At 44.2% G+C, this 26,378-nt stretch overlaps 2 protein-coding genes across 2 annotated transcripts; one reads left to right on the top strand and one right to left on the bottom strand.

Moving 5' to 3' along the window:
• Positions 1 to 436: 436 nt before the first annotated feature.
• Positions 437 to 2,591, bottom strand: psenen (presenilin enhancer, gamma-secretase subunit). The gene is made up of 4 exons (XM_080501501.1): positions 2,480 to 2,591; positions 2,043 to 2,121; positions 1,265 to 1,369; positions 437 to 892 (listed from the first exon to the last, which is right to left on the bottom strand). The coding sequence occupies exons 2-4, from the start codon at positions 2,101 to 2,103 to the stop codon at positions 753 to 755; spliced, it is 306 nt and encodes a 101-aa protein (XP_080357627.1). The 5' UTR covers positions 2,104 to 2,121; positions 2,480 to 2,591; the 3' UTR covers positions 437 to 752.
• Positions 2,592 to 4,437: 1,846 nt separating this feature from the next.
• kmt2bb (lysine (K)-specific methyltransferase 2Bb) lies at positions 4,438 to 26,274 on the top strand (the record flags this gene model as incomplete). Its single annotated transcript, XM_080500808.1, has 36 exons — positions 4,438 to 4,767; positions 6,129 to 6,207; positions 6,358 to 9,837; positions 9,930 to 10,111; positions 10,270 to 10,389; positions 10,563 to 10,749; positions 11,330 to 11,561; positions 11,636 to 11,703; positions 11,804 to 12,061; positions 12,167 to 12,273; positions 12,523 to 12,648; positions 12,985 to 13,098; positions 13,186 to 13,332; positions 13,429 to 13,521; positions 13,617 to 13,734; positions 13,828 to 13,941; positions 14,122 to 14,306; positions 14,858 to 14,959; positions 15,610 to 15,720; positions 15,863 to 15,939; positions 16,175 to 16,398; positions 16,515 to 16,618; positions 16,697 to 16,834; positions 17,014 to 17,172; positions 17,275 to 17,392; positions 17,487 to 17,565; positions 17,660 to 17,820; positions 17,896 to 18,063; positions 18,157 to 21,148; positions 21,343 to 21,443; positions 21,563 to 21,700; positions 21,822 to 22,074; positions 22,157 to 22,264; positions 22,458 to 22,541; positions 22,915 to 23,044; positions 23,707 to 26,274. 36 exons carry the CDS (start codon positions 4,438 to 4,440, stop codon positions 23,980 to 23,982), a joined length of 11,463 nt encoding a protein of 3,820 aa, XP_080356934.1. The 3' UTR covers positions 23,983 to 26,274.
• Positions 26,275 to 26,378: the final 104 nt, after the last annotated feature.

A 26,378-nucleotide genomic window follows, 5' to 3' on the forward strand; every position in this document is an offset into this window, starting at 1 on the left:
CACGGCGGCGCGGACAGCAGGCATGTTCAGCACGCACACGTTGTCCCTGTTAGCAGCACCGGACCTGTCACTTAAGCTTAGACTGTGACGGGGAACTAAAATCGGCGCTTGATTATGTTATGACTCACAAGAGATGACAGGGAAGCGGGAACATTGGGGGGGAATTAAGGTGTCGAGTTTCACAACAGGCGCCGGCGGTTCTACAGACTTTAAAAGAACCATGTGGGTGTGCAATAAGTGAGTAGCGCGGAGAAAATAGCCCACTGCTCAGTCACCGAAACGTGTGCACGGGTTCAAAGGTCACGGTGGGAAACTGATATTCAGTTTCAATCTGTGAAGTAAAGACACGGTGACTTGGAGGCATTGTGGATATTTTTATTTTTAATACAAGTAAAAATTGGTTCGAGCCCAAACAAACATTAACTCCACAGTGAACTTTTCTTTTTTTCTTTCAGTCACATCCAGACTCTTTGCTACACACTCATCATCATCAATATCATTACACAACAGTGACCTACCGACTATAAAAACCCCAAAAAAGTCTTCCTCAAATGTCTTGGCAAAAAACACAAAAGTAATTATTTCTTAGACCAAAAGTATTCCGTTTTAAGATATGACGACTTAACCTGTTAACAAGTCATTCAAAAACTGTCAAACCACCAAATTCTTTCACCGCAGTTAAACAAGGTAAATCATTTGGTCCAGTTTCATGGATCATTAGTTACAATAAAAAACAAAACAAAACAAAAAACTCAGGGAGTGCCCAGTGGAATAGTGAAGGAGAGGTAATCTCCCACCTCCCCCCACTCTGCTCTGAAGTGCTGGAAAATAGTGATCCACGTGGTGAGTACCGCCACCCATAACAGTAACCCCAGTGCAGACCTCTTCACATCTGGATTAGGAAAACAGACGGTGTGGATTAAATATACACATACGTAAAGACACACTCTTTATAACAACTATACAAGTTTGACTGTGTTCCTGAAACTAATTTACAAGATTTATAAAACTGTTAAAAAAAAGTTTAATTGTCTCAAGTAGAAGGAAACTCACAAGTTATGTCGAAAATAAGCTGAAAGTAAAGCCAAACTAAAAACATTCCCAAATGACTTTAAAAAATATCTATAATTTAAAATATAAATTAGGCTTTGCCAAAAAAAAGTGTCAAATGACATCACAACAAAGCAGTGTGACTGGTACAAAAAAAAACAAAAAAAAAACAGTTTTTCATTTTAACATTGAAATATAGATTATTGAAACTCACAGGTTTTTATCTGGAGCTGTTCAGTGTAGGCTGGCTTCATGAAGGCCTCCCGGAAAAACCAAACGACATTGACGAGCCACAAGAACGGCAGAAATGCAAAACCGCCTGAAAGAAAAATGGGAAAAGATGATCAAGGACAGAACTACAAGAAGGATTATCAAAGTTGCTGACATTTTACTGCAATGGTCAATAAAGCCAATCGTCCCTCTCATGCACTCAAATCAACCTTACATTTTCTTTTTTTGACTTCACTTTTGCATGAGATAATCGGACAGGTCTTCACTTTCATGTTTGAGGTTGTATCATTGTGGTGAGAGGACTTTATCTGTTGAATCTGTCAGACAGCTGCAGCTCATCCAGAGTCGTCGTCAACACAAAGAGGGTGGAGCTGCAGTCACAGGATCGACTTCAAAATCTTACTTATTGTCTATAAAGCAATGAATTGACCCACTTTGTTCATATATGAGTTTTGACTTGTATCTTATTTGACATAACAAGACTGTTTTCCTTCGATTTCAATTATAGAACAGTCTCCATCTTCATCATGTGGCCTTAGCTCAATGTTACTTTTGTCTTAATTTTTAATGCAGTTTCTTTTCATCATGCAAAAAATGGTATTGCACATCTGTTTCTTTTACACGAGTAACGAAGTGTAGCTTTAAAGGTTTAAGTTTGCAGAAAATGTGTATAATTTGGCCTCCTTGTTACCACAAGCTCTCATCAGAAGTTATCTCAACACAACTCCTGAACACGGCTGAACAATCTTAATTCTTCTCACCCAAGTAATATTTCCTGCACAGGCTGAGTTTCTCCTCGTTGGGAAGTCGTTCCAGGTTCATTGTGAAATTACGCGGACACTGGAAAGAGAAAAGAAACACATTTAAATCTACGAACTCGGTCACCAGTGAACGGTGAAACCACCGGTAAACCACTCCTATCACGTCGAGACTGAAGTCATGATATTAATCTGGGTTGAAAGCAGCCCGAGACGAGTGGTTCTCCTGACGTTGTATGAAACAAATCAAACAATGAAATCGATTTCCAGTCTGCTGATCAACTCTCAGTCAGGTGACTCGTTAGCATTTCGTTAGCTTCGCTCTGTTTCCCGACAAAGAAGCAAAGGCAGCAATGTAAGGCGATCTGAGGATCCTTAATACGGTTGTATTAAGTTGTATATAATAAGTAAGAATACGGTGTGACACTATTTTGCTTTACCTGCTGTCTTTCACCCAAATTTCAATCAACTTAGGTTCAAAATGCAAACAAAAACTTCCGTGTTCTCAGTGCATCTTCTTCTTCTGTTGTCTTTAAATGGAATCTCAGCCTAAACTCGACTGCACACTGTCCTCTACCGCATCCAAGTGGTAACACATACTGTCTCTGTCGCATTATAGTATTCTTTTACACTATCTTTGAACTTATTTTATTTCATCTTCTATTTTTCTCATTCTTGGACCCAAACCCATAGCCAAAAGTCAAGAGAAATAAAAGCTTTATTACAGCACAATGAACTTGTGGACTTCTAATGCACTTACTAGGTGTAAAAATGTGTCATTATTCAAAACAAATAGATTAATAATCTGCCTTTACACATCGGACAGGCCTATTGTTTATCCACATTTAAAACCCATCGTAAAATATACTTTGACTCGCTGGTATTTGACCCAGCATGAGACGTTAATCTGATTTGATATGTCTTACTGCTCGTTTGTTTGGAGTTTTTGGTTGTTGTTTTTAAGGTTTATTTTGAGTATTTGTAATCCTGTTTTAGTTGTATTTGATCATTTTATTTCTTATTTTGTTTTGTGTCTTATGTTTTAACTCGTACTCATGCACAGCACTTTCTTTCAACCATAGTTGTGTGAAAACGCTTCATAAATAAAGATGGTATAGTATGGTAATTGTATTAAAAGTATATCAATTAACAATTGCATAATCAATTGAGGAAATAAATTGAGCCAGTTTTTATAAACACAATATGCGCTCTGATTGAGGTGATCAACAAAAACAATTATTATTCCAGTATATTCTTCTGTAAGATCCATCTTTTTTTTCAAAAAACTTACAGTAACAGTGACGTTCATATTTCTCATGAGGCTTCTTCTGAACACAAGAGATGAATATACTGCCATCTGCTGTATTTTAACGTGCAAGCAAGGCTGCTGAATCCATTATGAAGACTTATTAACAATTAAACGTTGATTTTCTGTTGTTTTAGTCTGCATGTCATTTTCTGTGTCAAATATAACATTCTGTATCAAATCTAATCATCACTAAGTATTATTACAAACAATTACTAATAGATTATTACCGTAAGCAATCAGCTTTTTTTATTTAACACAATAAACTATTCTATTCTATGTCTTTGCAGATATGTCTGTTTTTACTTCAGTACTATAAAGTCAATTTTGGAGTATATCTTCAATGTCACTCCATTGTCATATTTTTGTCGTTGTGAAGTAACACTGTGTTTTCTCTGTTTTATTCCTGATCATCAATTATTTCTCGACATGCTAAAATCGTGGCATGCAAATGCAAACAAATAAAAAAAGATATCAAAAATGAATTTATAAACCCCTGTGAATTAATCTACATACATAAATAGTGTTTTTTCATTAGGTATTAACACAATAGACTTTTACACTGAACAGTTCATCTATACCCGATGTACACACACACCTGTCTAGACACATACACATACATACACATATAACACATATATCAGGTTTAACATGTTTGAAAAGAAAAATATTCACTTTTTACACCATCCTGCCTCCTGAGTCTTTTATGCCCTGTAAGAATGTAGGACATTTTTCATTCATAAAGTTCCCTCGTCATAAATTGACCTAAAATCAAAAGAGCAAAACGTATTTGACTGGTAGTTGTGTGACACAGCCTGTGTAGTAGTAGTTTGTCTGAATTTTATGAATGAATAGTCTCCGAAGAGCGATCGTCAGCAGTCGACGCTCTTTCCTCTTCAAGCCTGCGTCATCGTAGAAACTACGTTTCCCTTGAGCCTCTGCGGCCCCTCCACACTCTTCCCTTCCTTTTCAGTCCTGCGTCACTGTAAAGACTCATTCTCCCGTGAGCCTCTGCGCCCCCCTCCCATCTCGCGCCTTCCCTCTTGTCTCTCCTCGAGCTGCTAGCCGTCGGTGTGTGTTGTTGTTGAAGCGATGATGGCGGCAGCGGGATGCGGATCAGCAACCGCGGCTGCCGTAGGAGGCCAAGGTGGAACCGCTACGGCCAGAGGTCGTTTCCCCGGTCGGCCTTGGTCGTCACGCAGTCGTTTGCGCTCCGAGAAGCGGTGGCAACTCGGACGCTCAGGCTTAGAAGCCGATGATGTGACTAACGGTGGGCCGAGGCCCGCAAACCTGGTCCTGTCGTTAAACGAAGACCAGTCCCACTTACGCTTGCTCGGAATAGAGGCGAGCCACAAGATCCTCGGCCAGGCTGGATACAGCTCTAGTGGGAGTGAAGAGGTGAGGTCCCAAACCGACCCAGGAGTTAGTATCTTTATTTCATTTTCTCACATTTTGTGTTGTCGTCAGTGTGCCAGAGAGTGAGTTGCCGTCCGCGGCAGTGTGACTGTTTTAGTGCCATGGAGAAATGTCAACATCCCGGAGCCTGTTGGGCTAATTGCTGTTAGCACGGTTCCCATTTACATCTCGCGAAGAGTTAAAATACACGTCAAGCTTGGAAAACCATTTTTCAAGGTAACGCCAGCAGTGTGCCTGTAGTCGCTCGCGTGGCTAGTTGGATAGCAGCTGGTTTGAAACATGCGCGTGTAAAAAGGAAGTGAATTGAGTTGGTAATTATTTGTTCCATGGGCCGCTCTGCTCTGCATCGGGCCACAGTAGCAGCGAGCTAGCTGGCAGCGAACACAAAGAGGGGGACGGAGGAGCACCGCGGCTAGCGGCTAACTGCTCTGTTTTCATACACGAGACGTCTCTGCGTGGCGCCAGTGACTTTTAAAATACACGCACACAATGCGCTACACCATAGTCCCGTCCACCCCGAGTAAATGTAGTGTAAACCAGCAGGTAACGCCATTTATTTGTAGGCTGTGTAGCTTTTCTGCAGAACAGCACTGCTAGCTGGTTGCTAATGTGATCACACAAGATATGTTTAAATGGTGGTGCAGAAGAAGTGTGCCAAAACCAGCCGGTACCATGGTTATGGTCTGCACACACTGAGCGCCCGGTCCAGACCCAGAAGGCTGGAACTGTTTGGATGCATTGGAAAGATGTACAGTATTTCAAGGTGCTATAGACTCTGATTTCCCTGCAGTTTTTTGTGACGCTGGTACAAGCGTCCGACCTCACTGCTCCAAAGCGATTCATTGAAAACGTGGGAGAGTTTGATTTGATCCAGGTAGATTCCCGTGTGTGTGTGTGTGTGTGTGTGTGTGTGTGTGTGTGTGTGTGTGTGTGTGTGTGTGTGTGTGTGTGTGTGTGTGTGTGTGTGTGTGTGTGTGTGTGTGTGTGTGTGTGTGTGTGTGTGTGTGTGTGTGTGTGTGTGTGTGTCGACTCATTAAGGGGTCCTAACACAGGTGTTATTACCATGTTATTAACTGCTACTCAGATGAGATGAAATTACGTTTTTATTAACGGTGTGTGACTCACCAGAAATTTAAAGCATTTAAATGATCACCCTTTTTCATCATATTTTGTAATGCAATAATAATAGATTGATATTATGTTTGATGATTTGTAGTTTTCTGTAATCAAGCATTTAATGTAATTGTAAATTGAACAGAATTTATGTTAAAATTGTACTTAATTTTTTCTGCTGATGGGTTTACAACTATCAGAAAAGTGTCACCGAGATTTCAAGGGATAATCCCCGTTTTCTTTTCCCCCCCAAGGGTGATGACTTCCAAGGATTTGAATCCGAGAGAAAAGGCCCGAAAGGGCCAATGGCGGCACAACGAAATTCTTCCAAAGGTAAGGCGAAAAAAGTTATTTGTGTCTTATAGTGTATTTGTTCAAATGCATGGATGGCTTCGTCAACTGAAATGATTCAAATCTTTAAAAACTAAGTAAAGGGTCTATAGCTTTTGCAGTACTTGATTATTCCTTTGGTTTGTTTTTAAGGCAATGCTGTCACCACAAAATCTAAGCGACAAGGTGAGAAGCTACCAGCTAAGAGGGCAGCAGTGCAACCGGCTCCCACAACAGATGTCAAGTCTCCGGAGGAGACGTGTGGAATATCTCCAGATGCAAAGCCTGCAAAGGAGTGCAGAAAAAGCTCGAAAGGAAAGAACACTATGGACCGACAGTCCACAAAAGGCCGAGCTTCAGCGGCAGCACCAAGGATTACCATAAAGTTGGTGGCTAAAAAGAAAATCAAAACCCTAAAGGAGCCTCAGAAAAAGTCTGTGAAAAAGTTAAAGATCAAAGGGATTCAGGATCAGTCGAAAGCAAAGGACGTTCAGGGTGCTCAGATTGTACGTGCTAATATCAAATTAAAAACGGAACCATGTGAAGATAAACCTGACACAGAGGATAAAGGAGGGGGAACCGTACCTACAAGGAGACGTGGGAGATCTGCTGTAAAGACAGCAGAACCTGGACACCGGGCTAACGCCAAAGTTGTGGGTGATAACCAAAAATCAAAGGGGAAAGAGTCTACTGATCAGCAGGACACTGTCAAGGAAAGTGTCGCAGTGGAGCCAAAAGTCAATGCGAAGAAAGTGAGGCGTAAGGAAACGGTGGCAAAGCTGACAACAGAAAATAATAAACTAGTAACTCGTAGGAGTAACAGAGTTACAAACCCACCCTCCAAAAGTGTCTCAGAAAGTGCAGCTGAAGAAGAAAGTAAAAAGGGGGCTGTTCATGAGGAGACCAAGCCAGAAGTTTCACAAGTACTGGAGGCCAAACCATCAGCAGGAAGTGAGAAACGAAGGCAAAGCAGGAGGCTGAATAAAAATAATACACAAAAAACCCAAGGTCTAACATCCACGGAGACTGAGGGTTCATCCCTACAACCCAGTGACGGTTCGCCTCTGAAAAATGAGGAAAAGGTTCCAAGTTTAAAGTTATACAAGATTAGAAATCCTAAATATGATGCACCGGCGAGTGGGAAGAATTCAACCAGAAAGAAAAAGCGGCGAAAATTCATCTGGACTTTTACGTTGGTGAAAAAAGCAGGTCGGCGCCCGAGTGTGGAAAAGACAAGCAAAGAAACGACTGTGAGCCCGGTGGACGTGGATCAGTCTCCTCCTTGTGACGTCGGTGTCAACAAAACACCAAAGGAGGCGGATATAAAATCAAAACCCGACAACACAGTCCCACAAGAGAAGGAGAGCTCGGACGCTCACGAGAAGGATCCTCAGAACAAAGCGAATGTGTCACTGGAAGGAAAGTCCACAACCCCGGTGGAAGCTGAAGCCGAGCAGATAACGGAAGCTTCTCTCCAAGAATCTCCCAAAACAGATTGTGGGAAAGTCCCCCCTCTTCAGATTAAAAAGGTCTCCTCTCCTGGCAAGCATAAAAGCTCAAAGCCATCCTTTTTAATTCAGCAAGTCAGCCCAGTGTCGGAGAAGAAAGAAGATGTGCTGAAAGTTCCCAGTGAAGTCATTGAGGAAAAACCCCCATGCCCTGAGGCTGAACTCACACCGAGGAGACTCAGAAGGAGGACGTCAAGCCTCGATTCACCACAGACAAAGTGTGTCGTTCAGAAGCCGCCCGCCACTCCCAAACGGAGGCTTCGAACGAGTCCGCAGGATGAAGATGCTCCACAGGTGCAGGTTGAAGATTCTTCTCAGGTTCCAGCCGAAGATTCCAGCTCACACGTTCTTCCCGAAAACTCTTGTCATGCTGAAGAGGCATCGCCAATGACCGCCGTGAACTCCTCTGAAGTTCCTGACAAGGATACTTCAGCGACCGCTGAGGATCCCCCACAGCTTCCAGATGAAGTTACGCCACAGGTGGAGAATAAGGTGGAAACACAAACGAAAGAGGCCAAACCAGTGCCTGTGCCTTCCAAAGTGCGAAAATTGAGAAATAAGCTTGGGAAAAAGAAGTCCGTAAAAAGAAAGAAAGCTCCTGTTGTTGTTCCTGAAACTGCCGTCAGCACAGAAACCGCTCCAGCTGACGTTCCTGACACAGAGACTCTTCTGAAGGAGGATACTGAGCCTGTCGTATCAGAGGTGTGTCCGCCGGAAACAAAAGATATCCCTCCACCAGAGACCCAGCAGGACACTGTGTCAGTGGAAGAGGAGCAGATACAACCACCGGTAAAGGAGGAAACAGAAATCCAGCTGATTGACAGTCAGCAACCTTTAGTGGTGGAAAGTGTCCGAAAAGTTCCAAGAACATCGAAGAAAAGGCTCAAAAGAGTGAAAAAGAGGCGAAAAAATCTAATTGGGCAGCGTCAGAAACACAGGCATCGGAGTCGGGATGGGAAGTTTGCGCCGCTTACATTATCTGAAAGTCAGGAAGGCCTTGAGGGCGATGTCGACGTTTCCGCCCCTGTGGCAGCTCCTGCAGCGATTCCAGGCAACAAACTCGTGGGAATACAAAAAAAGTACAAGAAGAAGCAGTCGGATGCAAATCGGTCCGAAGTGATTTCCAAACTGCTGGGGATGGGAGAGGAAGAAGCCAGTTTGAAGCAGGAGGAAACGGAAACGGACGCGTTGGATGACGGAGGACATGCAGACGTTGTCGAGACTCAGCCTGGCAAGTCCAAGTTTGTGAAGAACATCAAGCACTTCATCATGCCCGTCGTGAGTGCCAGATCCTCACGAGTGATCAAAACCCCACAGAGGTTTATGGACGATGCTGGGATGTCGGTACTGCCCCGCAGACACTCCCCGAAGAAGGGTTTACAACTGGGTTTGCAAATACGTCCAGCGAAGAGGCGAGATGATGGGATGGACAGAGCAATTTCACCCATCCTGCCCATCGACGACGAGGACATATTGAGTGAAGCCCAGCTGGACGTGGATCTGTTCTCAGCTCAGGACCTCGATGACAGCCTCGACATAGCTGAGAGCCTGTTTTGTGAGAGGAAAAGTAGCAAAAGTGAAAAGAAGAAATCCCTTCTGAAGAACTCCACTTTCAGGTGGCATCTGCCCGAGGAGTCGAGCGATGAAGTGTATACACTGGACAAAACGCCAGAGAATAAATCCGGAGATTTATTTTTATCTGCACCAGCTGATAAGCCCATGGAATCATCTAGTGATCTAGATGTTAGGAAAAAGAAAAACAGCGCTATGTTTAGCAAGCAAGCAGCTCACCTCAAGATTTACCAGCGGCTGAAGAAACCACACGTGGGGCTTCCTAAAAGCAAAAACCCATCCGAGCCGGAGAGTGTGAGTAAAGCTTTCCTGCCTCCGGTGGATTTGGCGGAAGGTCTTGACGATGAGGCCATGAGCATCAGCCTGAGGCAACGCAATACAGACACGGAGCAAGAAAAGTCCAGTCTCAAGATAGAAGACCTGGACAGCCCTGGAGTGGTGAGGAAGGTTTCTGTGTGCGTCCGGACGACGAGCTCCAAGCCCAGCGCTTTTCAGCCCAGCGAGAAGGAGAAGGAGGAGGTCGCAGAGAAAGACACTGCCAAGCTTCACTCAGGTAAGAAACAAGGATAGCATAAACACAACCGCTGTACACATCATTTAATGCAGCTGTTCATTCGCCATCATGGACTTGAATTGTATCCACAGGGGAGTCGAAGTCACTAAAGCGCTTCGGCACAGGTGAAGGAGATCGTCTTGGACCTGCGGAGAAGGGAGTGTCACAGAGGGCGCGTCTCAGTGGTGCAAATAAAAGGATGATTAATCTCCTCAGGAAAGCCAAGGTCCAGCTTTTTAAAATTGACCAGCAGAAGCAGCTTAAATCATCTGGGGTAAGGTCACGACGACTGCAAGTAACCTTTGTAAAGTTCAATAGTCCGTTATTAAATTAAACCCATTAACAAGGAAAAACACCACGTGATTTGAATGTTGGCAGAAGGTATCCTGGAGTCTTTGTTGAGGTTTGCTTTCTGCGTTGGTGACCCCGTAGTTGTTATCCGGCCCAGCTGGAGCCAGGTCTCAAGATGTGACCTCAAAGAGGCAAAGGAGGAAGCAGAGGAGGCAGCGCGGTTCTGAAGTTCCAGTCAAGACGGAACCACCTCAGCCCCAAGTAAGAGTACAGACTGAAAGGACCTCAATGACGACGGATCCCCCTTGAAATTTTTATCAAATGTTTGCAAAAATTACTCTTGAAGTTACTGATCGGTGAACAATGCACCACCTATCAAATCCAGCCTCCTTACGTGTTTTGTTTTTTTCTCTCTCTCTCTCTTTCCCTTTCAGCCGCAACTCATTTCTCCACTGTGTCAGGAGTTTCGTAGAGCAGGAGGTCCTCGTATCAAACACGTGTGTCGCGCTGCATCTGTTGTTCTGGGGCAGCCTCGAGCCCTTGTACCCGATGACATCCCGAGATTGAGCGCTCTGCCGCTGCATGAAAGATCTGGCATTTCCCCCTCAGCCGTCACGAAAGGTAGCCCACAAACTTCTTTTTAATCTTTCCATCAAGTTTCTTTCAAATTTACCATAGAATGATGGGCTAATCTTTCAAGCAGTCAAACCACCAAGCAAATCGTAATACTTGTTATTAAAACAAACATTGATTTTTCAGCAAATTTTGTAAGAGTAGTGAACAAAACACTGACACGAGCTGAGACATAGATGATGCTTCTAAGATAACTCTAAATTCTAGCAAACTAACCTCAAAGCCATGCTGTCAGGGTGGGTTTGAAAGTAGTACCCACAATGCAACAGCTACAGGAGAGGATTTTTTTTTTTTTTTTTTTTTTTTTTTACATTTTACTCTTTTATGCAACAGAAGGTTTCATTAAAATCGGCACTGAATGTTTGACATTCTAGTAATTTTTCATTTTCATCACGTACACTTTGCACCACAACAAATGAATACTTATTATTATGGCACCTTTTCACCAGCCCTGCCGAGTCAAGATCAATCTGGCTTGTATATAGCCCCTGAACTAAAATGTGTTTGACTCCCCCAGTATAAATGCTACAAATAGTTTCCATTTCTTACTATGTTTGTGTTGTTGCAGATGTTGGGTCTCCATCAGAGTCAGACAGTCCAAGTCTGTCTGATCCAAAGGTCACCAAGGTCAAGAAGCCATCAAACTTCATAAAGCGGAAAGGGCTCGGCCCGTTTGGGTACCGGTCTCGAAGGTGTGGCGTGTGCAAAGGTTGCAACCACGAAGACGACTGTGGCAGGTGCATGAACTGCCTCGACAAGCCCAAGTTTGGCGGTCCCAATACCAAGCGGCAGTGCTGCGTGTAAGTGGATTTAATTGCGTCCGTCAGCGCAGCTCATCGCAGCTTCCAGAAATAATTATTTCGTTGTGTTCAAGGTACAAGAGATGTGATCAAATCGAAGAGAGAAAAGCTCGCAGATTAAGCGGAAGGACGGCACCTAAAGGTACTTCTTCAAACCTGCGTGCAAACTTGTCGCTCTGACAATTGCATATCGTTCAGACGATCCGCAACAATGACATCTGTGTTTTCTGTCTTGAAATCAGGCTCCACGAAGCGACGGCGATCGTCTCTCAGCGGGGGCCATTCGAGTAATGATGAAGGGATGGAGGGTACCGCAGACTCGCCCTCTGGTCTCCAGGGCGATGACAACAGCCCGTCAGTGAGGAAGCAGCCCAAGCGTGTTGTGAAGCCTCGCGTCTATTTCGACCTGGTGGATTATGACTCAGATCTGGATGATAAAGCTCTCTCGAGCTCGGCGTCGCCAGCGAGGAGAAGGGGGGCCGGATCTCGTTTCAATCAAGGTAAATTAACACTTAGAAACTGTGCGTGCTACATGAGAAGTGTAATCGATTGTCTGCTAATTAATAATGGGTCTTTTTTTTTTTTTTCTCTCCTATTTTTTGTAGACTTTGTGTCTCTGGACGGGTTCTTGGGTGATATATCGGATGAAGAAGTCCGACATCGGAAGTCTAGTTCACATCGTGTACCAACGGTTCGACGAAAACCGGATAAGGTTTGTGGGAGTTTTATGTTGCGTTGATTTGATTTTAGATTTGTTTTCTTCCCTCTTTGACTTCTACGGTGTCAATAATTGTAATTTGAAAGGGTTGTGGTTTTTGTGGGTCTGACCTCACCTTAAATAGTCATTCCATTCTGTCTTTGATGAACAGCATGTTTTCACATCAAAAGCAAATTGAAATTGATCAATCGTACATGCAGGGTGTCCGTCACTGCTCACATTTACATGACTCTTGGCTCTCAGGGTCTCCCGTCTCAGAGTCCTTTGGAACAAACCCCTCCCAGTGTCCTGGCTGCCCTGGCTCATGGATTTGAGCAGCGAGACGTTGAGTCCTCCAAACCGACGCATAAAATCAGGGTTGATTTCAAGGTTAGTAGTCTGGGGTTGTTTTTTTTTTCTTTTTTTCTCGCTCACAGTGAATGAAAACAAAATTTCATGTTCCTGTCTTGGTCAAGCAGACATTATGTCTTCTCATGATTTAATTTTCATGTGGTGTAGAAATCTTTTTTTTTTTCTTTTCTTTAAAAAAAAAAAGAATTGTTTCCTGTAATGAATCCAATTAGACCTTTTAACGCAACTGTACAAATCTTATAGTTGATTTTCACCGTCCCCTTAGTGTCCCATTATAACTGGCCTGACAAAATGGTCATTATAAATCTGTAGTTGCTTAACTGAGTGTGTGTTCTCACATGTTCTAATTTTCAGGAGGACTGCACTTTAGAGAATGTCTGGAATATGGGAGGTTTAAGCATATTGACCTCTGCGCCACTTATGCCTCCCTACGTCTGCTTCCTTTGTGCCAGTAAAGGGCAACATGAGGTAAGAGTGCATGAAGTCTTACACTAACTTGTATTTGTAATATATACATATATTTTTCATGTTGAACCAAGTGGTTTCTCTCTACAGATGCTGTACTGCCAAGTATGCTGTGAACCCTTCCACCAGTTTTGCCTTGAACCAGCCGAGCGCCCCTCTGAGGACAATAAGGAGAACTGGTGCTGCAGGCGCTGCAAGTTCTGCCGCGTGTGCGGCAGGAAAAACAAACTGTCAAAGGTACAGGCAGCTCAATGTCCGTTTGTTCTGTTGATGAGGTTAAGCACATGGTTATTATCTTTATTTTCTCTAACTATTATCATTCTCTTCCCTCAGCCTTTGTTAGAGTGCGAAAGATGCCAGAACTGTTATCACGTTTCCTGTTTGGGACCCAACTATCCAAAGCAAAACAAGAAGAGAAAAGCCTGGGTGGGTGTTCCTGGAAGACTTTTTTCTTCTTCTTTTTTCTTTCCACAAATGTTATTATAATGGTTTATCATACTATTGTTATGTCGATTGTCTAGGTGTGCACGACCTGTATCAGGTGTAAAAGTTGCGGTGTTACTCCGGGAAAGAGTTGGGACACTGAATGGAACCACGACAAAGGACTCTGTCCAGACTGTTCAAAGCTCTATGAACAGGGTGAGTGGAGACTTTTAACGCAACAACAATACCTCTCTATTTCCTAAACTATTCAGGTAGAGACCAATATTTGAATTGCAATTTTGTCCCCAGGTAACTACTGTCCGATCTGCTTCAAGTGCTACGAGGACAACGACTATGATAGCCAGATGATGCAGTGTGGCACCTGTAACCACTGGGTACATGCCAAGTGCGAGGATTTAACAGGTACTTTTCATTCTATATTCTATTAAATATCAGCACACAAAGTTCTGCTCAGTGTAAAACTGATAGTTACTTTGTTGTGCATGTACATTACTGCGTCATACATCTGATATGTGAAATGTGTTATAAGATGCACTTCTCTGAACGTACATTTTACATTCTTCTCCTCTGAACTTGTTTCAGATGAGCTATACGAGATTCTGTCCAGCCTGCCAGAGAGCGTTGTATATTCGTGTCGGCCATGCAGCGTGACGCAGCCAAGTGCCTGGAGAGAACTGCTCTACATTGAACTCAGGGCGGGGGTAGAGAAAGTGCTGGCTTGCCTACTTTCGTCTACCCTCACCCAACACCTGGTAACCTGCTCACAGGTAGGTAGCATTTGGGAATAAAAAAACAAAGCAAAGCTTAGGACAGCCTTTTTTTTTTTTTCAACCTCACACTTGTTGCTCAATGGCACCTGAACCAATCAGAGTATTTTGGCCTGGTTTGGCTGCTGTGGCGCTCCTGAACTGGAAAGAAGTGGCAACTCGCAGGCGATATGCAAATTATTCTAAACTCTAAGCCACTGAAAATGCCACTTTTTGAAAACACTCCATCTCCCTAGAAAAGGAAAACGCGACTTTTCGAAAATGCTCGTGCGCAGATGGGCAATAACAACGTTTGCCTTCATAGTGTCACAACTCCCAGTCCATATTCTCCTGGGACGTGGTAGTTTTATACTGAGTTACCCATAATAACAATCCATATGAATGTCCCTCTACTCACCATTGTTAATGTTTATAGCGTATTTTTCAAAACGGTGCCATGTAAATGCAAAATTATTGAAACGAACGCACGATGCATTTTTTTTTTTTCACTTGAAATCTTGTCCTCACTAGGACAAATATAAATCAGAAATCTACTTTTTTGCCTGCTGCAGTGTGAGAAGTCCATCGACCCTGACAGTGGGAAAGAGGGACAGCCGGCCTGTGACCTCCGAGCTGTCGGCAAGAAGTTTGACAAAGGACTTTATACCACATTGGTGAGTGCTTTCCCTCTTATTTGATATCTGTGAGTAAGCAGTTTAATCATTAATAAGAGCCAAGGCGAGGAAAAACACTTTATCAAGTCTTGTGGACACTGGCACCAGCCAGTTTAAAAAAACGTGCTGTCACTGCAGTGGACACCGCCTCAAGTCCCACTGCTTATCTGACCACCATCCATTGACATTGACAGCTTATTCTGAGGTTCCACATTATTTTATATTGCACATTTCAGTCCTTTAACTCCTATTTTTCAATCTTGCTGCACTCTTTTTCACGCCTACATTCCCTTGTTGTTTGTGCGATATATTTTTTCCCCTGATTTCTATTTTCTATTTTGAGAAATGTGTGTCTACACCACAGGAGGGCAAGTGAGATGAAATGTTGATTCCACTGTGTATATTGTATGCAAGGGCAGAATTGACATTAAAGCTCTCTTTGACTTTGATGTAACGGCGTTAGAGCTGAACTCGATTTAGTCAAACAACAGAAAATGTCAACATCTTTGTGATTTGTATTGTAACTCAACAAAGCAAGGCATTTCATAAAGGTAATAGATTTAAAAAAAAAAAAAAAAACAGTTGAACATACAAATCAAGTTTTTAATGCCTGTTTTAATCTTTAATATTGCTTTTTTGTTTTTCAATAGAAAATGTTCCATGAAGATGTGGTTCAGGTTGTGCGGAAGAGGCTCGAGCAAGAGGGCGATCTTCCAGAAGAACGTCGACCCACCGCCCTGGCTCGCTCCTACTACTTAAAGGTGTGAGAGGTTCTTGACTGAAAATCCTCAGAGATGTCTTCAGCTTTTTTGTTTTTTTTTTCCTGCTAGTGTGTAAAAGGGAAACTATCCTGCTTTTAGAGCTTTAGGTGAGTTCTCATTTACAGACGATTTCTCTCTTTAGCTCCTTGAGGAAGTATTCAACTGGTTTAACAGCCAAGACCCAAAGGTGTGGAACCCTTGTACCAAAGACTTGCCTTTGTGAGTAATATTTAAACATTATTTGTTTACATGTTATAAAATGTACTTTGTCAGAGTATATTTAAATACATTTGTTGAATGAAGATTTACACACACATGACTCTTTAAGGATACTCTTGGATAGCCAGTCATGATATATACACAGTGCATTGCATGCCTGCCAGTTTACACTGCTGTTGACAATAATAGACTTTAAAATTGTATTTTGTTTGGGGTTTTTTTTCTTCTTTTTTAGGGGTATGTTGTCCCAAGCAGTTAATCCTCCAACAACGGAGCATGTTTACGCTCAGTGGCAGGAGAGGGAGGAGTTATCCTCCAGGACTCCACTGGGACTCTTGCAGGAAGACAATGGACAGAGCTTGGATATAAAAGAAGAAGAGGCTTTTTCTCCGATGTCGGGCGAACTCATGAGCCACAACCACTTCAAAACCAGCAAAGCTTTCAGACTCAAGTCCAAAGGTAATGCTTTTTGTCAGTGCGAGAGAAAGGTTAAGACTAATAGTTGTAGTCTGTGTTATGAATTAATTTCTCTAGTGTCTGGTCTATTAAGCATTGTGCTTTTGTATATTCATCAGGGAAACGAGGTCGCCTTTCAAAAGCTGATCTTGATACCGGATGGTCTAAAGATGACGAGAGACAGTGTTCTTTGTGCCAAAAATATGGAGACCTTAAACCGAACGTGAGCATTCCATTAAACCTTTGGGTTTTTTTTCTACTTTAAAACATTACCTGTTTATTGACTCGTTGCTTTTCACAGGAGGCTGGGCGGTTACTGTACTTAGGCCAGAATGAATGGGCACATGTCAACTGCTCTCTTTGGTCCGCTGAGGTGTTTGAGGAAGACAATGGATCTCTGCTGCATGTGCACAGCGCCGTCACAAGGGGCCGCTTAATGGTAAGCTGTTCGTCAGTCTGATCAATATATTTCAATCAAGAGAAAATTGATGTGCCCAGGCACACCATTAATCAATACTGAGATTTGAATTTTATAACCAAAAAAACACAAAACAAGTATTGATCACAGTGTAACACAGTGTGTGGGAATTGAATATTGTTTAAATTTGGTTCTCCTAGCGATGTGAGCGCTGCAACCAGACGGGCGCCACAGTAGGCTGCTGTCTCACGTCGTGTCAGAGCAACTACCACTTCATGTGCGCCCGCTCCCGTCAGTGCGTATTTCAGGACGACAAAAAGGTCTACTGCTACAAACACCGACATCTCATCAGCGGCAGGGTAAATTCTGCTCCTCCATCTTGCTCTAACTAATATCGCATGTAATGTTAAAAAAAAAGTGTGGACTGTAAATCTTTTGACTTTGCTCATTGTGATGAACAGATGATCACAGGACAAGAATTCGAAGTGAACCGCCGGGTCTATGTAGACTTCGAAGGGATAAGTCTCCGCAGAAAGTTTTTGACCGGAGTGGAACCGGAACTGATCAACGTCATGATCGGTAAGTTTCTTTAACTTCATGAGTTATTTCTACCTGTACTCCGATTAGTAGTACGACTTTGGAAAAGCTAAAGACTGGCATTGTCACAATACAGGCTCGCTGCAGATTGAGAAGCTCGGTGTGCTGACAGAACTGTCTGCTAGCAGAGGAAAACTCTTTCCAGTTGGATTTGAGTAAGTAGCATCTTTGTCTTTTAACACTTGCATATATAAGTAAATTATACCTGCCGCGTGAAGTTTAAGCCACTTTTCTGTTCTACTTTTCAAGGTGTTCCCGTTGGTACTGGAGTACTGCCAACCCGCTGCGCCGATGCAAATACACCTGTACAGTCCGGGAGGTTCGTCCCGTTATCCCCGAGAAGCCTGTTGAGGAGATGCCGGACCAAGGAGACAATCACACCATCGCTCACAGCCCTTGTCCCCTACCTGGTATGTGTTTGACAACTGGAATGACTGTTAGCAGTTGAGATGGTTGAGATCTATTAATTTAGTGTAAATCTTCAGAATCCGAAGCTCGAGAACCCGATGTGACAGAATCTCATCACCCAGCTGAGGAAACCTTTGCCGCAGGTCCTGTTTCCAAACTGGATCATGGTGCGAGGCCAAAGATTCCCAGCTATCCTCAACCTCGGAGACCAGCTGGAGGACTGTCCCGACCTCTGCCATCGCCAGGTGAGATATATAACTTTATTTCACAAAGAATGATTTACAGTGCTAATAATGTAAAGTTTTCAATATTTTTTTGTTCTTTTTTTCCTTTTAAAGGCCTAGTACCATTGAAGCCTCACCACATACTTACTGTCAGTGATCTGGAGGAGACGCGAAGAGTTCGTCGTCATAGCCCACATTCACAGACACCGGGGCTACGCAGTCGTATGTCGCCGCCTCCTCTCGGTCCTCTGCCTGGACCAATCGCTCTCCGAGCCGGAAAGTCGTCTCTTCCAACCTCCCCGCTGTTTCCCCTCGGTGCTACAGACAACCTTGTAGGATCTCCACCAGCCCGTCCAGTTGGAGGTAGAAGTGCTTCCTTAGTCCGAGGTCCTGGGAATACAACAACCCACTCGTCGTTCTTTCCTCAGTCACCCTGGCAGGATGGAGCAGCCAATTTTCCATCTGCAAGTTTGTCTTTCTCCTCATCCATACAGCACTTACCCAGAACTCGACTGTCGTTTGAGCTGAGTCAGTCCGACTCAGTTGAGGTGCCGCACAACTTCTTAGCGTCGCCAGAGCCCGAAGACGTCTCTCCAGCAAACGGTGCATCACCTCAAGGAGACGTAGATCAACTGAAGCACGAAGATGAGTTTGCTTACAACTCATTCCATAAGGAGTCAAGCATGAGCCTTGGCCAAGAGATGCGCACAGAACTTGAGATTGAAGAAACACTCCTGAATGAAGGGGTGGCGATGAACTGCGGTGGCCAGATAGTAGTGGAAGGGGACGACCAGGAAGAATTTTGGGAAAGAGCTCAAGAGGTACACAAGAAGAAGAACATTGTTCCCAATCTGCCACGATCTGCAGCTTCAGTCAGGGACGACTTGGGCAGTACATCCTCTGATGACGATATGGAGCACTACTTTGACTTTTCTCGGACAATAGTCAGCCGTCCTGGCGCTAAAGATCACTCGAAGTCTCCCTCCTCGCCGACCTCAAGGCCTTTGGCTCAGCTGGATGGAGTGGATGACGGAACAGAGAGCGATGCAAGCATAGCTACCAACGATGATGCTCAGAAAGTTGTTGGCACTAGCCAAACTCGGATACAGGCAAAAAACCTCAACAATAAAAATGTTCCAGATTTAGAAACTACAAAGCCTCCAGAAGCACCAGCTGATGAGACGAAAACAGCTTCTTCACTAGTCCCCGTGTCAGTGGCCAAAATCAGTTCTCAAGATCCACCAAAGTCCTTTGTGCCCAACAAAGCTCCTGAGATTCTTCCAAAGGTGCCCGAGATGTCATGTTCAGAGGAAATGTTAAAAGTTTCCACTGTCGGCTTGCCCACAGTGACACCTCTTGTTCTTGAGAGATGTGACGGTAGTCCAGACCTCACAGAATTGGTGCCTGTGTTACACGACGCAGGTTTTGAGCCCCAACAGTCTGATGCTTGCGAAGCCTTGAACTGTGAGCCCGGCACCAGCCACATTGTGTCTTCTCTTGAAGGATCAACAATGGTGATGAACCATCTGGAGCCCTCACTGGCAGATTCTGCAGATAACAGCCAGGGCACCCTGCTCGGTCTCACTCAGCCTTCCAACATAATATCTGCTGATGTGCAAAACCCTTCTCAAGGCCTGGTAGACTCCCTACAGATGTATTCTTGTTTCAGTCAGCCTCCCCAAGCAAGTATTACACTCCAGCCTGTGACTGCGGTACAAGAGCCGACGACCTTCACGTCCATGGATCCTTTGTCTACAAAGCTAACGACACTCACGCCTGTTGCTGATGTGTCCCAAACGCTGCTGAGTGTCACTCCCCACAACGACCAGGGTTTATCAGTCACCCTGGCCACTTGTGCCCCAGCAGGAAGTTGTGGTAGTGTCTCTGTGCCTATATACTCCACACAGAGTCCTCTGGGCTCTACAGGTGTTACCATTGTTTCTTCTTCTGCTTCAATATCGTCTCTCTCTGGACTGTCGACACACTGTTCAGCTGCTCTGGCACCATTGCAGACAACCTCCGCACCCGTGGTCTTAAATGGCTACAGCTCCACATCAGTGCAGAAGGAAGCCACTTCTGGACACACGCTCTCCATTAACTTCTCCACGCCCCGGCCCGCAATGGAAACTCAGCAGCCGGTGTTACCCCAGGCTCTTCCAGGCCATGCCATCCTTACTGTGAAGGAGGTGGGAGGTCCAAACGTAGACCCCACGCCTCACGTCCTTCTGGTGAACCGCCTTGGGCAGATCTTTGTGAAAAACCCAGAGAGCAACACCTTCCAGCTGCCCACAACCAACTCTCCTTCCTACAATTGCGTCACGCAGATCGCCAGCCTTTTGCAAAGCAACGCGCTGTCTGCCACGCTGGCAGCAGCAGGTAACATGACGGCTCCACCACCAGCGTCTAGTGTGACGGTGGCTCCTCCTTCGTCACTCTCGCCAGCAGTTCAGAATCCCGTCACAGTCACACAGCTACTCACGCATAATAATAATGGTGCCGTGGCGCCTGTCAATGTGAAGAAGTCGAGAAAAAACACAAAAACGTCAAAAGACGAAGGTGTGCCAGAGATGAGGAAACCAAAGAAGAAGAAGGAGTCCGGCGCATCCAGAAAATCCAAGTCATCCAAAACATCAGGGCATCCCGCTCTGGCAGCTGAGAATCATCCAAAGACTCCGACTGAAAGTGCCCAAGCAATCATCAATCAAGCGATGGCAAGTAACTACACCCCCAAGTGGGGCGGGCTTCGAACAATGAGCCCCTCCTCGCTGGTTCTTCCACCTGGCCTGTTAATCGAACCAGAGACTTCGGTTTCACCTCCGCCGCCCCCGACACCCCCGGCCGCCACCAGCACCACGCCCCGCCCTCGAACCCACGTCCGCATGAAGAGGGTGTCTTCGCTGTCCGACCGAATCGTCACAAAGAAATCTAAAGTGGACTTCCAGCAGCCGGAGCCTGTCCCCGAGGAGGAGGAGCGGCGTAAGGCCACGTTTCCCAGCGTCTCCAGCCGAGCCTCCGGAGTCCGCATCAAGACGCCGACGGTGAAAGAAGTTCTGAATCTGGACGAGTTAAAAGAGGACGAGCACATCAGTGATTCTGAGAGCTCAGGGTAAGATTTGGAATTTAAGCGTTTATTGGAAGTGGTTTATTGAGCCTATTTAATAATCATTAAATGTACTTTAATAAAATCCCTTCCAAGTTTTACGGTAAACCGAAAGAACTGCTCATGGGTTAGAGCTACAATTTTCTCAATTTACGGTTACCACTTTCTGCTTTTTGACTTCTGTGCTGCTTTTTCCTCAGATCGGAACCTTGGAATTACATGATTCAGGGCGAACTGGGCAAGCAGCCTGCGTTGGAACCAGTGGGACACAGCAGCCTGATCGACTGGAGGAAATACTGTGGTATTCATAACTTAAAATGTTGATTAAATCTACTACGTAAAATATACATATGGCCATAGAAGAGTTTTAGAAATGACAGACCCGTTGAAGTGTTTTTTTTTTTAATATATTCTTTTCAGGTGCTGCTTCTACCTCGGACGATGAACAAACACCATCTGATGAGGACGAAGGGTTTTCATCCAACAGAGACCAGCCACACTTACGATTTGAGATCAGCAGCGATGATGGTTTCAGTGTAGAGGCAGAAAGCATTGAAGGTAAAGAGATTTTTTTTTTGCAATAACAACAATTCAAAAGCCTCAGAAATAAGGATTTTCTTCTTTTCTGTTACTGGTTTTAATTTTATTGACCTTAATGATTCCCACCTCTTCGCTTCAGTGGCTTGGAAAGCGGTGATCGACGGGGTTCAGGAGGCACGGGCCATCGCACGGCTGAGGCCTTTGACTTTCCAGAAGATCACAGGCTCCGGAATGCTGGGCCTGGTCCACGATGCAGTGATGTTCCTCGTGGAACAACTTGAAGGAGCTCACCGCTGCCAGCGCCACACTTTCCGCTTCTTCAAGCAGTTCAGCCAGGAGGACGACCTCCCCGTCAACCCCAGTGGGTGTGCCCGCTCTGAGCTTTACCTTCGGTACGTCGGCGAACCCCCGAGGACTCTAAATCAGCAGGGAGATCGTCATCTAAAAACGGTGTTATTTCCTTTGTTCGAATAGGAAATCTACCTTTGATATCTTCAACTTCCTGGCATCTCAGCACCGACAGCTCCCCGACATCGGGCCTTACGACGACGAAGAAGACGAGGTTCTTTTGAAGTCCACAAGGTGAGTCTTCACTCATTTAGCTCCGATTTATTTTGTAAAAAAAAGCCTTCATTAAGTGCCTCTCTTTGAAACGTTAACTACTATAGTACACATGATTCTTTCTTCTTTTTCTTCGCACGTCTTTGAATATTTCCGTTACTCAACAGTGTTCAGTCTCTCATGGGTGAATTTCTAATTCCTCTCCTCCACTCAGGCGGGCTACCAGTTTGGAGTTGCCCATGGCCATGCGCTTCAGACATCTGGAACGAACTTCCAAGGAGGCTGTAGGAGTTTACAGGTCAGACACATTTGGCTCAAATCAGTCTTGAGTGTTGTAACTATAGAAACTAATGTGAAACAGCTGTCAGGAGATGGGAATAGTACTGCTTCAAAGCAAGAACGGAGTCATTACTTGTAATTGGTGCATAAATTAAAAAGACGCAACATTCTTGAGTGAACCAGTGAGAAACGTGCCTTTTTCTACACATCTGTGAAACCAAAAGATTTTAGATATACCCTTTAAATACAAGCATTTTAAGTCGTTGTTGGCCCACGTTTTCATTTTTGTGATGACTTCTGTCTTGAATATAAACAAAAACCTGTGTAAGACCAATTCATCTGAATGACCCCAGCTTGTGTGAGCTCACCAGACCTTTGCTGCTCTGTTGTAGGTCTGCAATCCATGGCCGCGGTCTCTTCTGCAAGAGGAACATCGAGGCCGGGGAGATGGTTATTGAGTATGCGGGCATCGTCATTCGATCGGTGCTCACTGACAAAAGGGAGAAGTACTACGATGGCAAGGTCCGTCAGCTTCTCAACTCTCTTTAAGACCCCATTTACACGAGTCAAACGAAAAATCATTGTAGCGTTTTTGGTGTCCTGTTTTATATGACAACGATGCTCGAAGCCACTGAAAATGCAACTTTTTGGAAACTGGACAAAAAGCAACGCCTCCAGAGTGTCATGACTCCCAGTCCGTACTCTCCTGGGACTTCGTAGTTTGTTTGTTAGTTGAGAGTCACTGGAATAACAAGCCAACTCGGCCGTCTGTCAACACGGATGCTTATGTACCGTAATTTCTGGACTATAAACCACTTTTCTTTTTTTTTTTTTTACGTCTAAACTTGCCGATGCATGGGTGATGCGTTCAGGTCCTTCACGTAACTGACTTTTCTTTTTAAATTTGTTGAGTGCGGCTTCTTCAGGTGCGCTCTCTCGTCCGTAGTTTACTGAACTCGCTAGTGTTTACTAGATATTTTTCTCTTTGCACATGTGTGTTTTCACTACAAGAACAACCAACAGGACACACTGGTGCCTCAACATGTGAACTACATGGTTTAAGTATTTCCTCCGTTTCCATGGGTTCGAAACGTGTAAACGGCTTCTGATGGTTTTGACGTCACCCACAGTTGCAGAATCTCGGAAGACGCCCTCAACTGATTATTTACCATGTTTTCCGGCAGGGCATCGGCTGTTACATGTTCCGCATCGATGACTTCGACGTGGTGGACGCCACCATGCACGGCAACGCGGCGCGCTTCATCAACCACTCCTGTGAGCCCAACTGCTACTCGCGGGTCATCAACGTGGAGGGGCGGAAGCACATCGTCATCTTCGCCCTGAGGAAGATCTACCGAGGGGAGGAGCTCACCTACGACTACAAGTTCCCCATCGAGGACGCCAGCAACAAACTGAGCTGCAACTGCGGGGCCCGGCGATGCCGGCGCTTCCTCAACTGAGAGGAGGATTCCTGTTTACGAGTTAAGCCTTAAATGAAGGTGGCACTGGATGGGGTTTCGAGGCGGCAGCAACGGGGGGAGAAGCCACTACGACGCTGGTTGGAGGTGATTCTGAACATTCTGTGGTTTGGTGCACAGAAACATCTTTGCCACACATGGTCACGACGTACTTGTGCGAGTGGAGCGTTTCAAATGTTGAGATGCCACAGCATATTTGAGGAGGCAGTTTTGGGTGTTTGTGTTTTTTTTTTTGTTTTTTTTCGTTTGTTGTTGTTTTTTTGGACAACCGGACGTTCAACCCAGTGGAATCTCAAGATTCCACGCAGACGATGACGCCAACAGAATCTTTTCTGAGACACACATCAAGCCTTATCTGTTTAAACTCTGAGAGATTCCTTTTCTATTTTTATTTGTTTTCTGGGGGTTATGTTTTATCTTCAGTACACTTGTAATTATGATCGCTCCATCCCTTAGTGACGGAAATCTGTGCAGTGGTGAAGTCCGTTCCTGAGCCATACATTCACCCCAACCTTTTATGGGTTTTTTTTATCTTTTAATTCAACACTTCTCTTTTTTGTTGTTTTTATTACCTACGTGTCTCTTTAGATCTTTTTTTTCCTTCCTCTTAACAAAACCACCATGGTGCTAAAGCTTTGAAAGCTTCTTTTGAGTCGGACGTTTTGCAGATCAGGAATCGTTTCGCTGTTTATTCGCCCTACTGAGATCACGTTTCTTACTTTTATGCACTCGAGCGGTACTCTTGATGCCACCAGCGGAACACAGTCCCCGCTAAGTCGCAGGCCTGCTAGTTTATTTTTTTTTGTTGTTGTTTTTTTGCCGACTTCTGTCATGTCTTTGCGCTGGAAATTGATGCTTAAAGTTTAGCGACACCGAGTCCTCATTAGGGCATATTGATTTCTTGATGTAGCAAACACTACCCAAGCCAAAAGTGAAGATTTCTGGTGAAATAAGTTTTTCTTTTTCTTTTTTTTTTCTTTTAACTATCATGGCAGATGCTCGTAAAACTATTGCAATAAGTCTCTTGCTGCCATGCGTTTGCACTCACGAATCCTACAAATTGTGTATATCTCGGTGAAACCTGCTACTGAGTGTGTTGATCCAGCCCCGTTTGTGAACGTCACACTCTAGCCGTCGGCCTTAAAGCGGCGCGGGCGGCGAAGCTTTCTGCTCCTTTAAAAAAAAAGAAAATAATAATGTTTAATGTTGTGACTTGGTGTTCAGTGATGTCTTGAGTGAGGCTCCTAGAAATCACACTGTTCAAATTCATATTTATTGTTGTTTTGAGTTCTGTTTTTAATGGTGAAACAGGTTGTGCTGTAGTGTATAATCAGTGGCGCTCTGGTGATATTAGACCCCCCCCCCCCCCCCCCCCCATTTGCATCTTTTGTTTACAGCTCATGTCCTTTCGTTTCACTAATTTACTTGAATTTTTCTTCGGGCCAGTGGTGTCATGCGCTTAAGCCTTCATGGCGGAAATTGTTCTAAAGCAGGTGTTTGGGCTTTTTCTTTTTAAAGAAGCATTTTTATTTCGTTTCGGTTGGACTTGATGACTCAGTGACACTGTTTGCCTCCTCGTGCCCATGATTGTGCATCCCCCCCCCCCCCCCCTTGCTTCGTCCACCACCAACTTCTTTTTCTAAAGCAAATTAGAATTTTTGACTTTATTTTAACCCCGCCCTTCCCCTTTATTATTATTTTTTGTTTCCTTTTTGCATGTCCAATCACTGGGATGGAGCCCAGCTAATCTGGTGTCATTCACCAAGCTGACAACAAGAGCAGAGTCACTCCAAACTCCTTGCAAGGATTCTACCTCAGCTGTTCAGGCAGATGTTTGGGAATACTGATGCAAAAAGAGAGGATGATGATTTAAGAAAATATTGGTTTTAATATCCTGGTGTGTGGGCGCGTGCGTGCGTGCTTGTGTGCTTGTCACTGTGTGTGTTTGTGTGTGCGCGATGAAGGATGCAAAGCACTAGTCAAAAACTGAAGTTATCATGACCATCTCTCCCAGAATCTGTTAAGAAGACTGTATGTTATATATACACATATATAAATATAAATAAATATATATATATAAAGTAGGGTTATTTTAAAGTGTAAAAGACATTAAAATGACAGATTGTGCTCTTTAAATTTACGTCTTTGTTACCATGTACAAATAAACCTGAGTTTGTAAATATTTGTATACATATTTCTAAACCTGTTTAATTTTTCTATGCACTTTTTTTATTTATAATGTTATTTGCTTAATAAAGATGTTAAGATGTTTGAGCAACGTTTTCTTGTTTGGAGAAGCCGAGCGCGGGGAACGACTCGTGTGAAGCGAAGAGCAGTGATTGGGGGGTCAGCACTTGAAAATTAACATTAGCTGAATA

The sequence above is a fragment of the Blennius ocellaris genome, assembly GCF_963422515.1.
Source record: "Blennius ocellaris genome assembly, chromosome: 8".
NCBI classification, from domain to species: Eukaryota; Metazoa; Chordata; class Actinopteri; order Blenniiformes; family Blenniidae; genus Blennius; species Blennius ocellaris.

What these genes read in the sequence shown, in the direction of transcription:
- psenen (XM_080501501.1), bottom strand. Translation starts at nt 2,103, where the DNA reads ATGAACCTGGAACGACTTCCCAACGAGGAGAAACTCAGCCTGTGCAGG. An exon ending in GTGCAGGAAATATTACTTGG is followed by an intron (nt 1,370 to 2,042) that starts GTGAGAAGAATT and finishes TTTTTCTTTCAG; the next exon opens with GCGGTTTTGCATTTCTGCCG. An exon ending in ACAGCTCCAGATAAAAACCT is followed by an intron (nt 893 to 1,264) that starts GTGAGTTTCAAT and finishes TTCCTAATCCAG; the next exon opens with ATGTGAAGAGGTCTGCACTG.